Source organism: Vicia villosa, linkage group LG7 (assembly GCF_029867415.1).
Source record: "Vicia villosa cultivar HV-30 ecotype Madison, WI linkage group LG7, Vvil1.0, whole genome shotgun sequence".
In the NCBI taxonomy this organism is placed as follows: domain Eukaryota; kingdom Viridiplantae; phylum Streptophyta; class Magnoliopsida; order Fabales; family Fabaceae; genus Vicia; species Vicia villosa.
The window spans coordinates 103558719-103578665 of NC_081186.1; the positions used below are offsets into that span (position 1 = coordinate 103558719).

Here is a 19947-nt window from a genome sequence, read left to right on the forward strand (position 1 = left end):
TCCCTTGCAAAACAAGTTTTAGGCAAGTTGATCCATTGCACCTCATCTTATTTTATTCAATACCACATTCACTCATATAGAGAGTAATTAAAAGCAAAACTTCATATGCGATGAATAACTCTATGATTTGTTGGTGATGGGAGTTATATAAATGTTGAAAATTTCTTTATAGACCTCTCAACCTTCTAGCCCATCTCGGGTGAAAAACTCAAACTACCCCTGACTTCGAAAATGCATCTCCGAAATGCAAGAAAAAGGTGTTTTCGGAGATTCATCTCCGAAAGCGCCTTTTTTTTTTGAAAAAATTGTCTTATTTCGGAAGTTCATTTCCGAAAACAGCATTTCGGAAGTTCATTTCCGAAATACTTGGCGTTTTGCAGATTAAGCAAAACAGACCCCTCCCCCATTCATTTACCCTAATTTTCTTCCAAACTCATCCTCTTTCAAAATTTCCGCAACAAGCAAGTGTGAAGTCAAATAGATTGCCAAAGTCTTCTTCCAATCTCAACCTAAATAATCTCAAACACTAATTGGTAAGTTTATCATTTTATTTTAATTTTTAGATCCATTATTCATTACTCTATTAGGGTGTTTAGAAATTGAAAAAATCACATTAAGATAGGTTGGTACTGATATTAGGTTGTTTAGTAGGCATAAAAGTAGTTTTGATTTAGGATTTTGGGGTCTGCCATTGGAGGTTGCAGAGAACTTCTGCGCAGGGGTGTTTCGGAAGTTCATTTTCGAAAACACCTCCATTCCCAGTTTCGGAAATGAACTTCCGAAGTGTATCAGAATTTCAATTTTTTTAGTTTTTTCTGTTGTCTCGCATATTAATCGATTTCAATTGTTTTCAGGAACATGTCAGGCAACAAACCAGCACGCATCAGACAGGGTAGAGAGACTCAGACTGCGTCGACTAGACGCGAGCGGGCGGTGGCGCAGCTGGCGTCGACACAGGGACGGGGGTAGGGCCGGGGACGACGTGTGCGAGTTCCCGTGGAGATGGGCGAGGGTACCTCCTCATCTGGATCTAGGAGTAGGCTGACTCGGGTATCTTCTTCCCGCTAGCGAGAGGAGGAGGAGGAGGAGGAGGAGGTGGCAGTGCCATACCACGAGGCGGAGGGAGTACCGGATGTTGATCCTCCACCCGAGGAGGAGAAGGATGAGCAGGAGGACAGCTACCCGGGAGGGCCCATTGACACTTCCGTGCTGATATCGTACCGCGACCACGTCGCTCGGCGGGTCTGGGAGGGAGAGGTATTTTTTATAATTTGCCCGACTACATTATTTACCCGTTTATAATTTAGACGTTTATTCAATATTTTATTAACCGTCTATTTAACCGTCTATTTAACTTGTAACATACTTTTTTATTTGTTTTTTTGTAACAGGAGAGAGATCCGTTGAAAATGGTGAACCATGCCCGAAAGATTTTCAGTCTGTTTAAACTGACTGCCGAGTGGTTTAACGACGCTGTGAGAGGTTCAGGGCTCAGTGGGCTCTGCATGATGGGGTACACCACCATCAGCCACGGCATGCAGGGGGCTTTTGTGGAGCGGTGGCACAAGGAGACGTCTTCTTTCCACTTGCCGGTTGGGGAGATGACGATCACCTTGCATGATGTGCAGTGTCTTCTCCATCTGCCGATCAGGGGGGCACTGTTGACCCACTCCCGGATCCAGAGGGTCGAAGCCACTAAGTGGATGGTGCTCTATTTGGGTATGGAGCCCGAAGTTGCTGACTTTGAGTGCGCCACGACATCTAGGCCTCATATCCGGTTCACCACACTGAGCCGCTATTTTGAGCACCACCTGGACGTGGCGGCCGATGCCGAGGCTGAGGGTAACTAGCTATTTACACATTATCACCGTGGCTGTGCTCTCCGGTGCTGGTACATGCATGTGGTAGGCGCTGCGATCTTTGTCGACAAGAGTGTGAGGTACGTCGACATGACCTACCTCCGCTACTTCATAGACTTGACCACCGTTCACCAGTGGAACTGGGGGGCAGCTACTCTGGCATACCTATACCAGAAGCTGAATGAGGCCTCCAACTGGAGGACGAGGCAGTTGACCGGATCCTGCACACTACTCACGGTACATTTCATTTTAATTGTTCTGTATTTATTTATGTTTCGTATTTACTTATGTTTCGTATTTATTTATGTTTCAGAGCTGGATCATCTCCTACTTCTCCCGCATCCACGACTTCCACATCGATCCTGCGTACGTTGACGCCATGCCCAAGGCCTCCAGATACGTTCTCCAGAGGGGGAACAATGCGGTGGGACCATACTGTGGGTACTTGGACGGCACGATGCACGGCGACGTCACCTGGAGGCCGTTCAGCGACTACACTCAGATTGTCCCCTTTGACGATATATCTCTATATTCTGTCTGGTTGGCATGCGAGACTACCATCATGGTCCGGTATCTCCCTGAGCGGTGCATGCGGCAGTTCGGATTTGTGCAGATGATACCCAGGTCACCCTTTGAGGCTGCTCCCGACACAGTGACCAGAGTGCAGCTCACTGCCATGTTTGACGATTGGGAGCATCATGTGGTACCGGAGGAGTACCGTCGCATGCGGGTCACCCAGAACTGGCACAGTGTGGAGGGGTACGTCACATGGTTCTATCGGGTGTCACATCCTCTGCTGACACCCGACGCTCCCGGCGCTCCTAGGCCAGCACACGAGGAGATCCTGGAGAACCAGCAGGCCGAGGATGACCACGCCATTGATCTCCTGCCGATCTGCCAGCGGATAGAGATGCTTGGGCGGGACGCGTTGGATCGAGGTGTCGTTCATCAGGGCGGTCCAGAGGCAGTCGCCGTGATGGAGATGATCGTCACTGATGCGGGCCGTGCGGCGGCATACAGGCGGCAGAGGAGGGCCCAGGGTGAGAGGGTTAGGCACACCCAGTAGTGGTCGGGTTTATTTTTTTTGTTTTCGGATTGTATCTTTCGTACACTATTATTATTTGGATTTCGATCGGATCGGTTTGTATATATCACTTTTCTTATCATATTAGTATATTAGTATTTTCTGTTTATATATCGATTATTTTATTTGCCGTCTATCTTTAATTCCAAAATCATAAAAAAAAAAACACAGTTTCTGCATAATTCGGAAGTTCATTTCCGAAACCCCCCAAAATCTGAACAAAGGTGTTTTCGGAAGTTCATCTCCGAAAACACCCCCCATGAGGTGTTTTCGGAGATGCACTTCCGAATTGTGGAAATTTTTAAAAAAAAAAAGTGTTTCAGAAGTTCATTTCCGAAGCAGGAGTAATTTGGGTTTTTCGCTGGGCGTGACCCCATAAAGAGGTGGCTAAAGAAATTTTCTAAATGTTTGGGTTGATAATTGGTTAAGGGATGCTTTTTCTATTAACTTTAACCTGCTCCTCAACTTTAAGATGACATATTTCATACACAATGATGAATGACATAATATTTCGTCTATTATGCACACCATTCCAAATAAGTGTAACATTCATAGCTAGATACCTATTTGTAAGGTTAAATTTTCTAAAAAGATTGTTTGGACTCAAAGTATGGATGACTTTCTCAATTTTAAAGAAGATTATAAGTTTTAAAGGTCTCTTGTTCTTGGTTAGATTCTTCCTTGGACCAAAATAGTTTGGCACAAAGATATTCCACCTTCTGAGTCTATCACTATTTGGAGACTAATTTATATTGAGTTATCTATTAATAACAACTTGTGCTCTAAAGGTTTTGTTATTGATTCCGAATATGATCTTTTGTGGTACTAGTTTGCAATTATATTTACAACTTTTATGTCATTTTGTTCAACAACTTTGAAATTGGTTGCAAAATATTATTAATATCCCTATTAATGCTAGTTTTGTGCAACATATCCTTAACTCTTGCGACATATCCCTATTAATGCTTGTCATCTATAGACATTAGTAGCATATTTAACACTATTTTGTTGTGGGAACATTTCGGATTTCAAGATAAGAAGGTTTTAAGATAAGAAAATAGATTGAAGATTTGTTATTAGTTGTATTATATATTTCTTAATGAGAATTACACAAGCTTCCCTGCTGCTCCTAACATGAAAAATAATTTATTCTTAAAGCTTTTGATGTCTTGAACACAACACGATCGTAATAGACGTAAAAATATTTCATTGTCTTATCTCTTCCTATTTTTTTTTATCAAGGTTTTATTCCATTAACTTTTTACTAATTCGATTTTTAATGAGACATAAAAACATTTATACCTTGAGTTTTGGTCTAGTCTTCCAAAAAAAAGTTATAAATTTTTTATTTTATTTTTAATATATTTCATTAAATTGTTTTTTAGATGGTCTCTTTGTGATGACAACCTAATGCCTTAGATATTACATTTCTAACCCTTTTGCTTTTAAAGGAATTTAAGTTGATTACACAAACTTTAAACTTATGAGTCAAGTATTGAAGAGGAGATATTGTTTATTCTTTGAAAAAATGTTAAAATAAAGAAAATATTCAAATGAAAGGGACAAGATTGTAGATGATCATAATCTCCATTCACATTGAGAATAAGAACAATAAAATGGATTAGATGAGGTGGTCCATGTATAGATTTTATATCACGTGGGAAAGAGCTATCTAATCATGACTTTCTCCAATGAATGGCTTCCACGTATGAATAAGAGTGTTCAATTCACGTGTGAAGCGATTATGATTGGATGAAGTGAGCCGAGCCGATAAGCCGACAGCTCACGTAGTTTGTGTCAGAAGAATGCGGCTTTATAACAAAAGCATTCATTGAGAATTTGACATTCTTATAATAGACAAAATGGTAGGGCCAATTTTAAGGCCAATCTAAAAATAGCATAATTAATGGAGGTTTCCCCATTCATGCATGTATACATTTATTTATTTTCATAAAATTAATTTTGATATTTTTAGAAACAAAATAGGATAATCAAAATTAAAGTATTTAGTAAGTTAAATATTACAAGTTCTATTTTTGGTTAGATTTGGACAAGTGTTATATTTGGACAAGTTTTTTTTTAGCAAAACAAAACAAACTTCTTCCATTATAAATTAAGAGATCAATACAAGGAGGAATATCATGAGTAATACTATGTCTAGTCCAAGAATTGACCGCCTTTGCTAACGAATGAGCAACCATATTCGCTTGACGTTTAATAAACTTCACCTCAAAGTTGGAAAAATTACAAAGAGTAGATTGAATGACTCTCAAAGTAGTAAAGAATTCCGAATTACCAATGATTTTATTTCTTAGATCTTGAACTACCCAAAGGGAATCACTTTCGAAGATGATGCGGTCTATACACATAGAGATAGCTATATGAATGGCTTCCTTGAGGGCTAATGCTTCCCCTTCAAGGACCGAAACCTCACCAACGTCCCAAGATGTCCTGCCGTATGGAAATTACCCGAACTGTCGCAGATGCACCACCCTCTATTAGAAGTGCTACAATTCTTGTTAAAACCAGCGTCCACATTACATTTGAGCCAACCAGAAGGTGGTGGTTCCCATAGATGTCTATGTTAAGGAATATGGTCATCCTCTGATTTATTCTGAACCGTAAACCACTCTTGCCAACTATGGTACGCCAACCACCCAACCTTTGTTGCTTCCTCCCTCTCATTATGCCATATGAGGTCGTTCTGATTCTTCCACAAACCTTCTAACACAACTGCAACTCTACCAGCTGTATTTCTATCTTCCTTTGTGCATATATCAAAGATTAGTAACTTTACATCATCAAACGAAAGAATACGGTGATCAATAATATTACTCAAACTTGCTGCCTGTCAACCTTGATTTGTTTCCGCACAACCAAAGAAAATATGCCACGCATCCCCCAAACTATTATTGCAAAAAGGACATTCAACCAGACATGGAACATGATGTTGACAAAGTCTCACTCGGGAGGGTAGACAATCATTACAAATTCTCCAAAGAAAACGCTTAGCTCTAGTCGGCGCTTTAATACTCCAAAGACTATTCCAATTATGAATATTGGGTATCTCACGACCTCTTTTGATTGCATTCCTCCAAAGCCTATACCCTGACCTCACACTATAACAACCACTTTGCTCTTCCTCTAAAGACTATTTGGACAAGTTTTATTAAATAGTTTGAATAGTGATGAAGCGCATATATAATATATATACACATTTTTTCTCTAAAGACTATTTGGACAAGTTTTATTAAATAGTTTGAATAATGATGAAGCGCATATAATATATATATATATATATATATATATATATATATATATATATATATATATATATATATATATATATATATATATATATATATATATATATATATATATATATAAAAGAAAATGTTGTGAATAACAAATATACTAAATAATGGCATTGATTAGAGTTTTTACTTTTCATTTTTTTATATATTTGAAATATTTTAGAAGGAATTTATAATTTAAAAAATAAAAATATTGTTAATTTTAAATGTAAAAAATATGCGAGGAGGCCAATTTGAAATAGAAGAATCAATTTCGTGAATCAAATAAAATAGATGATCAAAACTGTAATTAAGTCTAAATTATTTTATAATATTATTTTATATTAATAATATAATAAAAAATAAATTGAAATAATTGAAATAATAAAAATAAACAATTAAGAGGATGATTAAAAAATCAAGAATATTTTATTGATGTTATAAAATTTATAATTTACTTTTTTAAATGATTTATGATTAAAATAAGTAAAGATAGTATTAATTAATATAAAAATGCCAACATATTTGACTGAAATGTTTTGAAACATTAGTGTGGCTGTAAAGCAAGAAAGTAAACATGAATCTCGATAAGAACTTGATTCCATGTTTGAACATTCATTGTTGAGTTGAATAGTAAAAAAAAAAAAAGATTTCCCTTCTAGATTTTTGAATAAAATATTTTTCTTTAAAAAAATAATAATAACTTGAAAAGTTTTAAAAAGAAAATTATAGTGTATTTGTATATTTATTTACTCACCTAGCATAAAATAAAGAGTTTGAAAAATTGCACATTTTTTGTGTTTAATCTCTAATTATTTTTAAATAGAGTATTGGTTTTATTGTGTCATAATTATATTTTAGAGGTAAAAATATGTATAAATTTTATGTGCTTTTTAATATATGTTGAAATGACATAAAAATGACGTCGCGAATTTAGTTTAAATTTTAAACTTGATAGTTAGGTACTACAAAAGGACGATTGTGATTTTCGTGGATTTGTCTGACTTGTTTATAAAATCTATTTTTTTCAAATGTTTTCATTGAAAAAAATTGTATTTGATATTCACAAAATAACTTCATAAACTCCTGAAGTTAATTAAGTCGCGTAGATTTGAGTTTTGAGAGTGTATTCTTTAAAAAATAAAAAAAAACTTTTGTATTAAGTCTAGAGTTTTGCTCTTACTTATATTTTGTCTTGAAATTATTAATATCAATGAGTTAAAGTTTGTGTTGTATCTTGTATTTGTATATGTGTTAGTGATTTGTACTGAGCAAGATGTAACATCACTAACATGTAATGATGGCATGGGGTGCATGTGAAGTATTTACACTTAGGAGTATCAGAACTTAGTGAATCCTCCCTTTCTGAATGCAATAATGTAGTAACTTCTAAATCTAAATAAATTATACAAAATTTCATATTGAGTATGTTTCAACATTTAATATATTTAAGTTCAATTTTTACTCTAATTAGTAGTATAGTTTATGCATGATTAATTACAGTCATACTGCAAGCTATGATTAAAATCATGATTAATTTAGAAAAAGTTGTTGTAAGATGCTTCAATTACAGTGCAGTTTTCACTAATCAACCAAAAAGAGTTCATACCTTTCTTCACTTAAAAAATTTTGAGAATAAATTACATATATTTTCTGAAATTCTCAGTGTGTCATACTGCAAAAAATAGCTTTACAGATCCACCACCAAGCTAAACTCATGAAAAAGCATTATCCTTTTTCAATGCTCTAAAACTGTAAAAACAATATTTTAATAGCTTCTTCAATTTATTTTTATATATAAGTGCTTATTTAATTGCACAAGTACCAATGTTTGTTTTTATTATAAAAGCAAGTACCTTTTGTTCTTCTTACCAATTATGCATCAAACACACACGGCACCTGTTTGTTTGTACTAGTCTTCCATGGCAGCTCAATTAAGGTATTCAAACCAAATAACTTGTTCTATACTTTACTTATTCTATACAATTCAAATGCTATACAAATTTTCAACTTTGCTTCTTTTCTTTCATCATAATTATTGCTGCAAACTACCAGATTCTGCAAGAAACTTGTTATAAAGCTGCATCAAATAGTAGAATACTGGTAAGATCTTCATATCAATTTTTTTTTATAGTTAATTTAGTTGTCATAAACTACGAATAATCACTGATACATACATGAACACCAGATACAGTCTTACAGTCATCAGACACGTTACAGACACGTTACTACACTAACATGTCGTAATATTTAAAGAAATGAAATTAATTGAATGTAACCATGTGTTTTAGTATCGTGTTGGTCTTGAATACTAAGACGTTTCTTACACCAGACACGCCTTTGATTTGACGTGTCACAGGCTAGATATTGTGTTCATCATGTTAGATAGGTAACAAGATCAATTTATGCTTACAAATTTCATTTCAACAGAAATTTTTCAATCATATCTATGGATGATCTGAATTGGGATGGCTCGGAAGTTTTGGAAGAGAGCGCGCGAATGTTGTGGAATACACATGAGCAACAGAATTTTGAAGGATGCTACAACATAACAAACTCTCTTACTCATCAAATACAAGAGATGCATAAAGTTGAAATTGATCATAGTGCATATTCAAATTCTGAAAGAGTTATGATGCCGAGTAAAAATCTGTTACAGCATGCAACAAGCATGAGAGTGAAATCAAAAGCTGGATCCAGCTGGGAAGAGCCTTTAATACATCAATCAGATCAATCCCTTTTAGTCAATAGACATTACAACATGCCAGATTTCAACTTGGCCCACCAACAACAACAACTCAAATTTAACAACTCTTTTGATTGTTTGCTTTCTGATACTAATAGCAACACTGACACTTCTGTTGAAATTGATGGTGATGGTGGAATTTCAAAGTTGTTTTCTGACAGAAGAAATTTATGGAGCTTCAATTATGTCAGTCCTACATCCTCATCCGGTGAAACCGATACTAATGTTTCAAGCTATGAAGCACGGACACAGAGACAAATATCAGACAAGTTTTCAATCAGAAGTGTTGGTTCAAATGATACAAGTTACGAAACATTGGGACAAACACGCGCACCAGACACACATTCAATCAGAAGCGATGGTTCAAACGGTGTAAGTTATAAAGCACAGACACAAATACAGACACCAGATACATCTTTGATCAGACATGTTGGTAAGAAAGACATGCGGTGTCCACTCACTGTTGAACTTGACGAAACAATGTCTCAAACCTCATCGGATCAATACATCAATCAAAGAAAAGCAATAAAATCAAGTACTATTCATAATTCTTCATCTCTTGAAGGTAGTTTTAGCCTTATCACGGATAAACCACCGAAAACCAAGAAACCGAGATCTAACAAAGAACCTTATTCAACAAACATAAATTTCCAACAACCAAATCCATCATCATCATCATCAATATGCTGTTCATCTTCAACCGAAGAGTCTGACCGAGAAGCAATAGCGCAAATGAAGGAAATGATGTATAGAGCTGCAGCATTTAGGCCAGTGAATTTCGGAATCGATGACATCGATGTGAGTGCAAAAAAGCCTAAGAGAAAGAATGTTAAGATATCAAATGATCCACAGACAGTGGCTGCAAGGCAAAGAAGGGAAAAAATAAGTGACAGGATTAGGGTTTTGCAGAAGATAGTACCTGGTGGAAACAAAATGGACACTGCTTCAATGCTTGATGAGGCTGCAAATTATCTCAAGTTTTTAAGGTCACAAATTAAGGCACTTGAAAGTTTTGGTAACAAAGTTAATGCTATGGATTGTAATAATCCAACTAGTATTGCTTTCTCTTTTAATCCTTCTTTTTCCATGCAAATGGTTCCTAGTAGTTACAGTCATCATTCACATGATGATCATCTCTAATCATTTCATTATTAGTAATTTAGTACTAAAGACAATGATTAATGTATCTGATCTTCATTAATTTTCTTCAGTATGATTAATTATCAGTGACTTTGTTTAAATTTTTCATTAATTATGATGTTTTTTGGTCTTGTCATAATTGATCAGATGCACAAGCACCATCTTGTATGATCAAATAGTTACATTGTTTTAGTTACAGTGTTATTCGTGCACTATTACTCTCATTGCATTAGGTGCACAAGCACCATCTTGTATGATCAAATAGTTTTATTGTTTTAGTAAAAAGTTTAAAAATTGATTCGTTTTTGAAAAAACAGCTGCGACAAAAACGAGATCCGAAGGCATCGATATTGATATCATATTCACCATTTTACGAAAAAAAAGAATTATATAACTTATATAATTGTTTTATATCATAAATTCACGCATGGGCGGATCTACAGCTTAGCGAGTCCGGGCACGTGCCCGGACTCAACCTCTTCTTACGTTGTATACTCCCCACCTAATAGTCGATTTTTAGATAACTCCGGAGACAAAATTAGTAATTTAAGGGCAAAATTAGCAAAAATATGGTGTAAAATTTTTGAACAAAATCAATGACAAAATTAGTAGAAATATGATGTAAAATTAATAAAAACAGACTGTAAAATCTTTGCCCAGACTCTCTAAAATTTCTAACTTCGCCATTGAATTCACGATCATTTAATTGAGTTAAGCTATCTCAACTTTTTTTTTTTATCTTCATAAGAAATCGCTTTTATCTCATTTTTATAAAAGTAGTTTTCTTTGCATGAATGTCTTGCATCTTTCAAAGTAAAAACATGTAAACATCTCAAATTCAATTTTAATAAATACAATCAATATCAATCAAAATCATATTCATGAAACGTTCATTTGAGGACAAGCTGTCATTAATTGATTATGACAAAAACTAGTGAAAAATAATTGACATGGGTGACCAATACACTACCTTTAAGTAGCATGCAGAAAGGTTTAGAAATTAATTAAAACCCCTAGAAAGTGATTGTCACTTTAAGTTAGTAAGTACATTTTTCTTGAATAACCATAATTAGTATTTTAATTAATCAATGTGTGCTTTTGTTAGCTAACCAATGCTATAAAAGACATTCTCTTAAGATTAGTGTGCAAAATCAGTGGTCCTGTCTCCTTAATTCAACCCAACGCATGCTATTGAAAATCACTCCAAAACGCATTGCTAGGCACATGCATATTCTTCTTTTTTGGCACAAGTGTTTGTCACCAACAATTGTATATAAATTTTTCATTTGTCTTGTTTAAATGTATCGAGTTTATCAAATAATGTAACTAATGATATTGTTAATCATGATGGTTATGATAACGACGGCTAGAACAAAACGTGATTAATTTAATTTAACTTCGAATGTCTTAATTTGTGCTAATGTTACTTTATCTGCATGCGGTGTTTTTTTTCAGCTCAAAATAAAGTCTCTCCCTCGCCTCTTTTGTGAGCAGCCGTGTCAATAACTTTTAGCTTTAGGCAAAACTAATTAGATTATTAATTGATACTCCCTCCCTTCATCAATAGGAAATAGTAGGTTAGTATTTTTTTTTTTTTTTTTAGTAAAACCCTTTGTTTTTAACAAATAAATTCGAAACATCAACTTAAGATTCAAATGAAAATAGTATTTTTAAAAATTGGTTAAATTACAATTTTGGTCCTTCTATTTAGTCTGATTCCCAAAATTTGTTATTTTAAATTCAAACACTTTTGGTCATCCTATTTTAAATTTAAACAATTTTAGTCTCTTTCTTATGTTTTTTCATAAAAAAATCAATGAAATTTTTTATTTTTTAATTTATATTTATATTTAAAAAATTTAATAATAAGTTTATATACGACGATTTGTTATGTTTTACAAATAATTTATCATTTAAAAAATAAAAACATAGTTAATTTTAAATGCAAAAATATGAGAGGAATCAAAACTGTTTATATCTAAAATAAGGAGACTAAAATTATTTAAATTTTAAATAGATAGATCAATTTTGTAAATTAGAGAAAATTGAGAAACTAAACCTTAATTGCCTTCAGGACTCTTGTTAAGCCTTGTTGTCTTGAAACACAACTAATGCTTATAAAATAAAAGACTATCGTGAAATTTTGTTTTTTATGGGATAGATGTTGAACTAGATGTTCGGAACAATTTATCTAATTTGTTAAATTAGAATTAGCACAGTAAAACAACAACAATACTTTAAAATAAAAGTAATAAAGAACATTTGGAATCATTACCATCACCATAGGTAACGCTTCACTGATTCCCATTTGGAATCATCCACTCACATACAATCCCCACCATACCGGATCACCATCCAAACACCATGATGCGTGACTTCATAAATAACATGCAACAACACCAACATGTACAGTGGTATTCACCTTAACTAGTGTACCACACCAAACAACCCTTAAATCATATCTACATGTAGTACAAGCATCCAACATTAGTATTATAACAATGCACCATTAACACATTCATTACACTTCAACATACAAATCATACACCATTTGTCTCCAAACAACAACATCAATCATTTCTAGATTCTCAAACTTATTTTTAAACTAAAGTACCATGCGTTAGCTTTCCAACATTTCGAACGACACCTTAATCAGACACCCAAAGCTCAAGTTATGAATTTCTGAAATTTTGACATAACGGTGGTAATGGGTTACTTCAATAAATTAACCCTTGTAACCGGTCACATCAATTCTAGTAGATGAGTACACAGCTTTTCATAATGGTAACCAGTTACATAATGGTAACATGTCCCAAAAAATGCCCAATATTTATGTTTTCAAGACAGTTACATGAAAACATGTAACCGGTTACCTGCGTCAAATTTTGTTTTTCCTGAAAGCAAGTTGAAGGTGTAATCAGTTGCACCAAAAATGGTAACCGATTACCACTGAACCAGAATCAATTTTCTGAAATTCTTGTGGTACAAAAACCAATCCTAAAACTTTCTAAAAACCTCAGTGTATCATGAAAAATTGTTTACTCATGCTTCACACATCAATCTCCAACAACATACAACAATCTAAACATTCACCAAATACATAATTCATCAAATTATACAGCACAATTGCATTATCAAACCATAATTCGACCAAATCAAGTCAACGTAATAACATTAATTGCCCAAAACATCGAAAAGAGAAATACAATCCTATAACAAATAAAATTCCTACCCACATGTTATCATACAACTCATATATGAGAGGAAGTCTCACCCTTAACTTAGATGTCGAGTTTTCGAAGCTTCTCTAATGGAGTTTCTCCTCTTTTCCTTTGTCCTAACTCTCTTTCTCCTTTTCTTTTCTTTTTTCACATTTTGTCTATTCTCCCCTCTCTCTTCTCTTTTTTCTTATTTTAATATACTATCATTCTTATTAAACTTATTCCAACTAATTAAACAAATATTATCTCACTAAATAATTATTTAACTAATTAAAATAATCATTATTCCAACTAAATATTTATTTAAATAATATTCCCCTAATTCTATTTAAATAATTAAAATAATTCTAATTAATGATTAATACTAGTTCTACTCCTAGTCTCCTACCACCTTCGATATCTACATTATTGCACAAATACTCCCAAACACCTTAAATCTCAAGATTATAAGGCTACCACCTTAAAGTCATGATTTTTAAATAAAATAATTTGAGTTATATTAAAATTTAAAAATCGAGTGTTTAAAAAAATGGTTTTAAAACTGGTTCAACTAAATAAACTTATTTTTTAAAATTGTATGCCAAATATAAAAACGATTAAAGTATATATGATCTAGTTTAATAAAAAATAGATTTTTTAATCAAAAATAAGTTTAGAATTTGAATCTAACCATAAATCTAGTATAGTTGGTTTGGTTTATAAATCATGCACACATTTTAATTTATTGATATATTACATTTTAAATTTAAGTTTTAAATTTTAGAGCTCGACCAAACTTTAAAAATCTATAATCTAAGAATCAAATCTCAACTTCATTTAATTTCATTATATTTTATTGATTTTCATTGGTCCCGTTTTGGTCCAATTTATTTTCACTTCTAATCAAACATACAGATAAATATTTTCATTAGTTATATAAATATTTTCATATATTTTTAAGTATTATTTTGTGATTATGAAATTGAATTAATTGAATTTTTGTTTCAAATCAAAAAAATTGCATGTATATTTTTTATTATTTATGTATAAATTTTTACATCCACATATTGTATTGCATTAGATTTTTATTTTTGAAATACAATATTATTTAATATTTGCTCAGGAGTCAGAATAGGTGATTAAATAATTGAATATAGTTCGGTTGTAGTGGAGCAAATTTTTAGTGAGATAGAAAGAGAGTGAACTTATAAGGTTATCATCATATTCCTCAAGTCATATTCCTCAAATATAAAGTAGTTTTAGAGTGAGAATGAATTGAATTCTTAAAATGGTGTACAGTGATGCTTATAGGGTTATCATCATATTCCTCAAATATAAAGTAGTTTTAGAGAGTGAACTTATAAGGTTATCATCATATTCCTCAAATATAAAGTAGTTTTAGAGTGAGAATGAATTGAATTCTTAAAATGATGTACATTGATTCTTATATAGTATGGGAATTGTTTGAGTTTGATCTGACACTTTACACCGTCGTTTGATTATATCCATTTGAGAGAGATGTGGTGGAGGTTGAAATCGTACACCCTCGACTGAGACGAGGTCCACCATTCGTCTTTCTATGTAATGTGATGCTTGTTATTGGCATTTCATTGTGAGTGTTTAGAACACTTAATAATGTCATATAATTTTTTATATTGGTATTATTTAATACAAAATTATTTGACTTATAAAATTATGGACTTGTTTATTTTAGTTTAAAAAATGGATTTTCCTCTTTGTAATTTAAAAGTAATTTTTATAAAAAAAAGTTTTTTTAAATATTAAAAGTTTTTTTAATTTATTTTTCATAAACTGAAAGACTAATTTTAACATCATGTAACATAAATATATATTATTGAAGAATAAAACATAGTAAAAATTACAGTTTAAAAAAATGTATTTCAAAAATAATTTATATGAAAACTTTTTTCTGCATAAGTGATCACCCTTGTGGTCTTTAAAGATTCCATGACAAGTTGTCTTGAAATGGATGCCACCTGAAGCCCAATCAGTGTTTATGTTTTCCATTTATAGGAAGGGTGGACCATACAATTTATCTACAAACTTGCGATTTGGGAGAATGAGTCATACCGAGAAATTTTTTGAAATCACAAAGTTCTACATAGAGAAGAGTTAGTATATTTTGAAGTACTATTTTCTGCTAAAGCTATATGCGCCATAATATAGTTATAAGCAAATTTCCAATGAGTGTACATGCTTTGAAATATAATTTATTCCTAACAGTCTAAATGTAATTTATGATGTTGATTACCACTACAATAATCACCACCTTGCATTGCAGGGAGCTTCTTATGTCAAAGAGAGTTCAACAATTCTCTAATGAACTAATAATAATAAGGCTATTATCTAATACAGTTGACAGGTGCCACCGAATTTTAGCATACATAATGGTAAAGAAAAGATGGTCCAGTGACTCCTCATGAGTGAAACAAAATGGTTGCAAACTGAATGAAGGTTCAAACTCCAGAAGCTAAGTTTGTCATTAGTAGGCAATCTACCCATAATTAGTGTCCAAAATACTAGACTTTGAAGGTGGAAGTGCAGGATTCCAACCAATTTTTCCCTAGGATGTTAATTAGTGATTGTAGGAAAAACATGCATAAACTTTAGTGATTGAAAATCAGACCAAACTTGCCTATCCTCTCTTGAAGAGTTAATGAACACTTTTGTTGAAAGTTGAGGTAGTGGTGTACACAAGCTAAACAACCTTTGAAGGATAAAAATTTTGTTATTGTGAATGAGATATGACAACTTTGCCTTCAAATTACTCTGAATTTATTTTGGGACTTGCTTGATATCTACCAGGGTTGACCCCACCAATTTTCCAACCTAATATTGATGCTCACACCATTATCAACCAGCCATGTTGACTACTTCTTCACTTCAAAATAAAACTCTTTATTTCCAGTCCAAATGGATGAAAAGACATGATATTTGTCTTGTCTACTAAATCTAAAAATTTTGGCCCTCAAGACTTTGGCCCAGTCGTATGCAGAGCTCAATGTACACCAACATTGCTTCAAATTATAACCTCATTAAAAAGATTGAGATATTTTAAGCCTAATCCACCATCCTTGTAGTCCTTATAATAATGTTTGCAAGCTACAATGACAAGCTTTCTCCGTTGAATATGACCACTCCAGATGAAGTTACTACACTAGCACTCCACTTCCTTAATTAAATTAACAAGCCAATAATATATCATGAGAGAGTGTATATCATATAATGAGTAACAAACATAAGCAATTGAATTCTACTAGCTATAGATGAAAGAGAAGTTGTTTACACAACACGTTTATTTTTTATTTTTTTAGCAATTAGCTGGAAATCTATTCTCTTTAGCCTTCCTTTGAAAATTGGGACCCAAAGGTAGATAAAAGGCGAATGACCCGTAGTAAAATCAATTCTATTTGCAAGTGACATGTGCCTATCAGTTGTCATTGAACCAACATACAAAATGAATTAAGAGGAGTTATACACTTGGCCTGAACAAACCTTTATTATTGAGAACATCTTCAACTAAATAAAACAACAAAGGTGACACGGATTCTCTTTGCCTAACCCCTCTCTAACATCTAAAATAACCATGAAGGCTACCATTAATAGATATGAAAATAAAAGATTATTGAAGAATATATTGAGTTCACATGCAAAAGGTATGATTGAATACAAATTACTTTAAAATCTTCAATAAAAGGTGTGATTGAATCCAAATTACTTTAAAACCTTCGATAGGAATGACCAACTTAAGATGTTAAAAGCTTTTGTTATATCAACCTTGATACTTATATTACCTCCAAACTAGTAACAAACCCGTGCATACGCACAGGTTCTGTTCGGTTACGCGAATTTGAATACATTATTTATTTAAAAAAAAATTAGATAAATAATTAATTATTTCATATATAAAAATATTTAGATCAATAATAGATTTTTTCCCGTATACCATTTTTGGATTAAAAATATTTAATCATAAATATCATTTATCGTATATAAAAATATTTAAATCAATATAGATTTTTTCCCATATACATACTTCATTTTTGTTTAGGTGTCATTTACAAAAATATTTGGATCAATAGTAAATTTCGTATATAAAAATATTTAGATCAATAATAATTTTTTTCCCGTATATCATTTTAAAATAAAAAATATTTGGGGTCATAAATACCATTTTTTGTAAATAATAGATTTTTTTCCGTATACAAATATTATTTTTGTGTAGGTATCATTTACAAAAATATTTCGATCAATATTAAATTTTCGTATATTAAAATATTTAGATTAATAATATATTTTTTTCCGTATACCATTTTTGGATAAAAAATACTTGATCATAAATACCATTTCTCCTATACAAAAATATTTAGGTTAATAATAGATTTTTTCCCGTATTCAGACTTCATTTTTGTTTAGGTATCATTTACAAAAATATTTGGATCAATATTAAATTTCGTATATAAAAATATTTACATCAATAGTAAATTTTTTCCCGTATACCATTTTTGAATAAAAAAATATTTGAATCATAAATAATATTTTTCGTAAATAATAATACAAATATTATTTCTATTTAGGTATAATTTACAAAAATATTTGGATCAATATTAAATTTTTGTATACAAAAATATTTAAATCAATAATAGATTTTTTCCCGTATACCATTTTTGGATAATACCATTTCTCGTATATAAAATATTTAGATTAATAATAGATTCTTTTCCCGTATACAGACCTTATTTTTGTTTAGTATCATTTACAAAAATATTTGGATCAATAGTAAATTTCGTATATAAAAATATTTAGATCAATAGTAGATTATTTTCCCGTATACCATCTTGGAATAAAAATATTTGGATCATAAATATCATTTTTTGTTAAGGTGTCATTTACAAAAATATTTGGATCAATATCAAATTTTCGTATATAAAAATATTTAGATGAATAATAAATTTTTTGGCCTATTCCATTTTTGAATAAAAAATATTTGGATCATAAATAATATTTTTCGTAATAATAAAATTAAGAACTTTATAGTTCAAAGACCAAAAAAACCACAATTTTAATGTGGTGGCAAAAAATCAAATAAAGGTATTTTGAACTTTTCCGCAACCATTAATTTTCTTATATTATAGATTGATAGATTTTTTTTTTGAAGAAATAAGTGAGAAAGTGATGAAAGAGAAAAAAATAGAGAATAGGGAGAGATTTGATAAGTTTGATAAAATATAAGAGTTGAATTATTTTAATAATAAAATTAAGAACTTTATGGTACAAAGACCAAAAAAACCACAATTTTAATGTGGTGGCAAAAAATCAAATAATGATATTTTGGACTTTTACACAACCATTAATTTTCTTATATTATAGATTGATAGATTTTTTTTTTTGGAAGAAAGAAGTGAGAAAGTGATGAAAGAGGAAAAAAATAGAGAATAGAGAGAGATTTAATAAGTTTGATAAAATATAAGAGTTGTATTATTTTAATAATAAAATTAAGAACTTTATAGTACCAAGACAAAAAAACCACAATTTTAATGTGGTGGTAAAAAATCAAATAAGGATATTTTGGACTTTTCCACAATCATTAATTTTCTTATATTATAGATTGATAAATTTTTTTTTGGAAGAAAGAAGTGAGAAAGTGATGAAAGAGAAAAAAATAGAGAATAGTGAGAGATGTGATAAGTTTGATAAAATATAAGAGTTGTATTATTTTAATAATAAAATTAAGAACTTTATGGTACAAAGACCAAGAAACCACAATTTTAATGTGGTGACAAAAAATCAAATAAGGGTATTTTGGACTTTTCCACAACCATTAATTTTCTTATATTATAGATGAATTTTTATGGGATGTGTTGATGTCCATAAAGTATATTCTTATGCACAATGCATAAATACTTAAATATTATTTATATTACTCAAAGTATTATATTTATTACTCAAAATAATATACAGATTACTTAAAATATTATAAATATTACTCAGAACAATGAATATATTACTCAAAATAGTTAAAATTCGATATTACTCAGAATGCTGTAAATATTACTCAAAATAGTGTACTCATTACTCACAATTAATAATTACTCATAACTTAAATAAAAAATAATAATTACTCATAACTAATAGATGTGTACAAATAATGCATGTATTATTCATGGATTATGATATTATTACTCGTTTCTAACTAAAATGTTACTCAGAACAATTTAAATATTACTCGTACGAGACTTATGCACCATGCATAAGAATATACCTTATGCACATCAACCTGACCCAATTTTTACTATGTAATATTTTTAAAACTCTAGTATTAAAATTTATTTATAGTAAAAGAATAAAATACTTAAAATATCATTTTAAAAATAAATTTAAAATAATTTTTTATTTGAAGTTTTTTTAACAAAAATATATAATATTAAAAAAAATTATTTTTGAAAAAACTGAAACAGGTTATATATTTATTATATTTGTCAAATTCGTTTTTAACTATATACCTTCTTTATTTTTATTTTTTTATGTAAAAATGGATTTATCCTAAATTCACACAATCAATTCAAAATAAATTAATGCAAAAAACCAGAAAATTACAAATTGT

At 31.3% G+C, this 19947-nt stretch overlaps 1 protein-coding gene across 1 annotated transcript; it reads left to right on the plus strand.

The window, feature by feature from the left end:
- The first annotated feature begins 8133 nt into the window (after positions 1-8133).
- On the plus strand, positions 8134-10279 carry LOC131618112 (transcription factor bHLH87-like). The gene is made up of 3 exons (XM_058889375.1): positions 8134-8175; positions 8292-8339; positions 8626-10279. Exon 3 carries the CDS (start codon positions 8686-8688, stop codon positions 10120-10122), a length of 1437 nt encoding a protein of 478 aa, XP_058745358.1. The 5' UTR covers positions 8134-8175; positions 8292-8339; positions 8626-8685; the 3' UTR covers positions 10123-10279.
- Positions 10280-19947: the final 9668 nt, after the last annotated feature.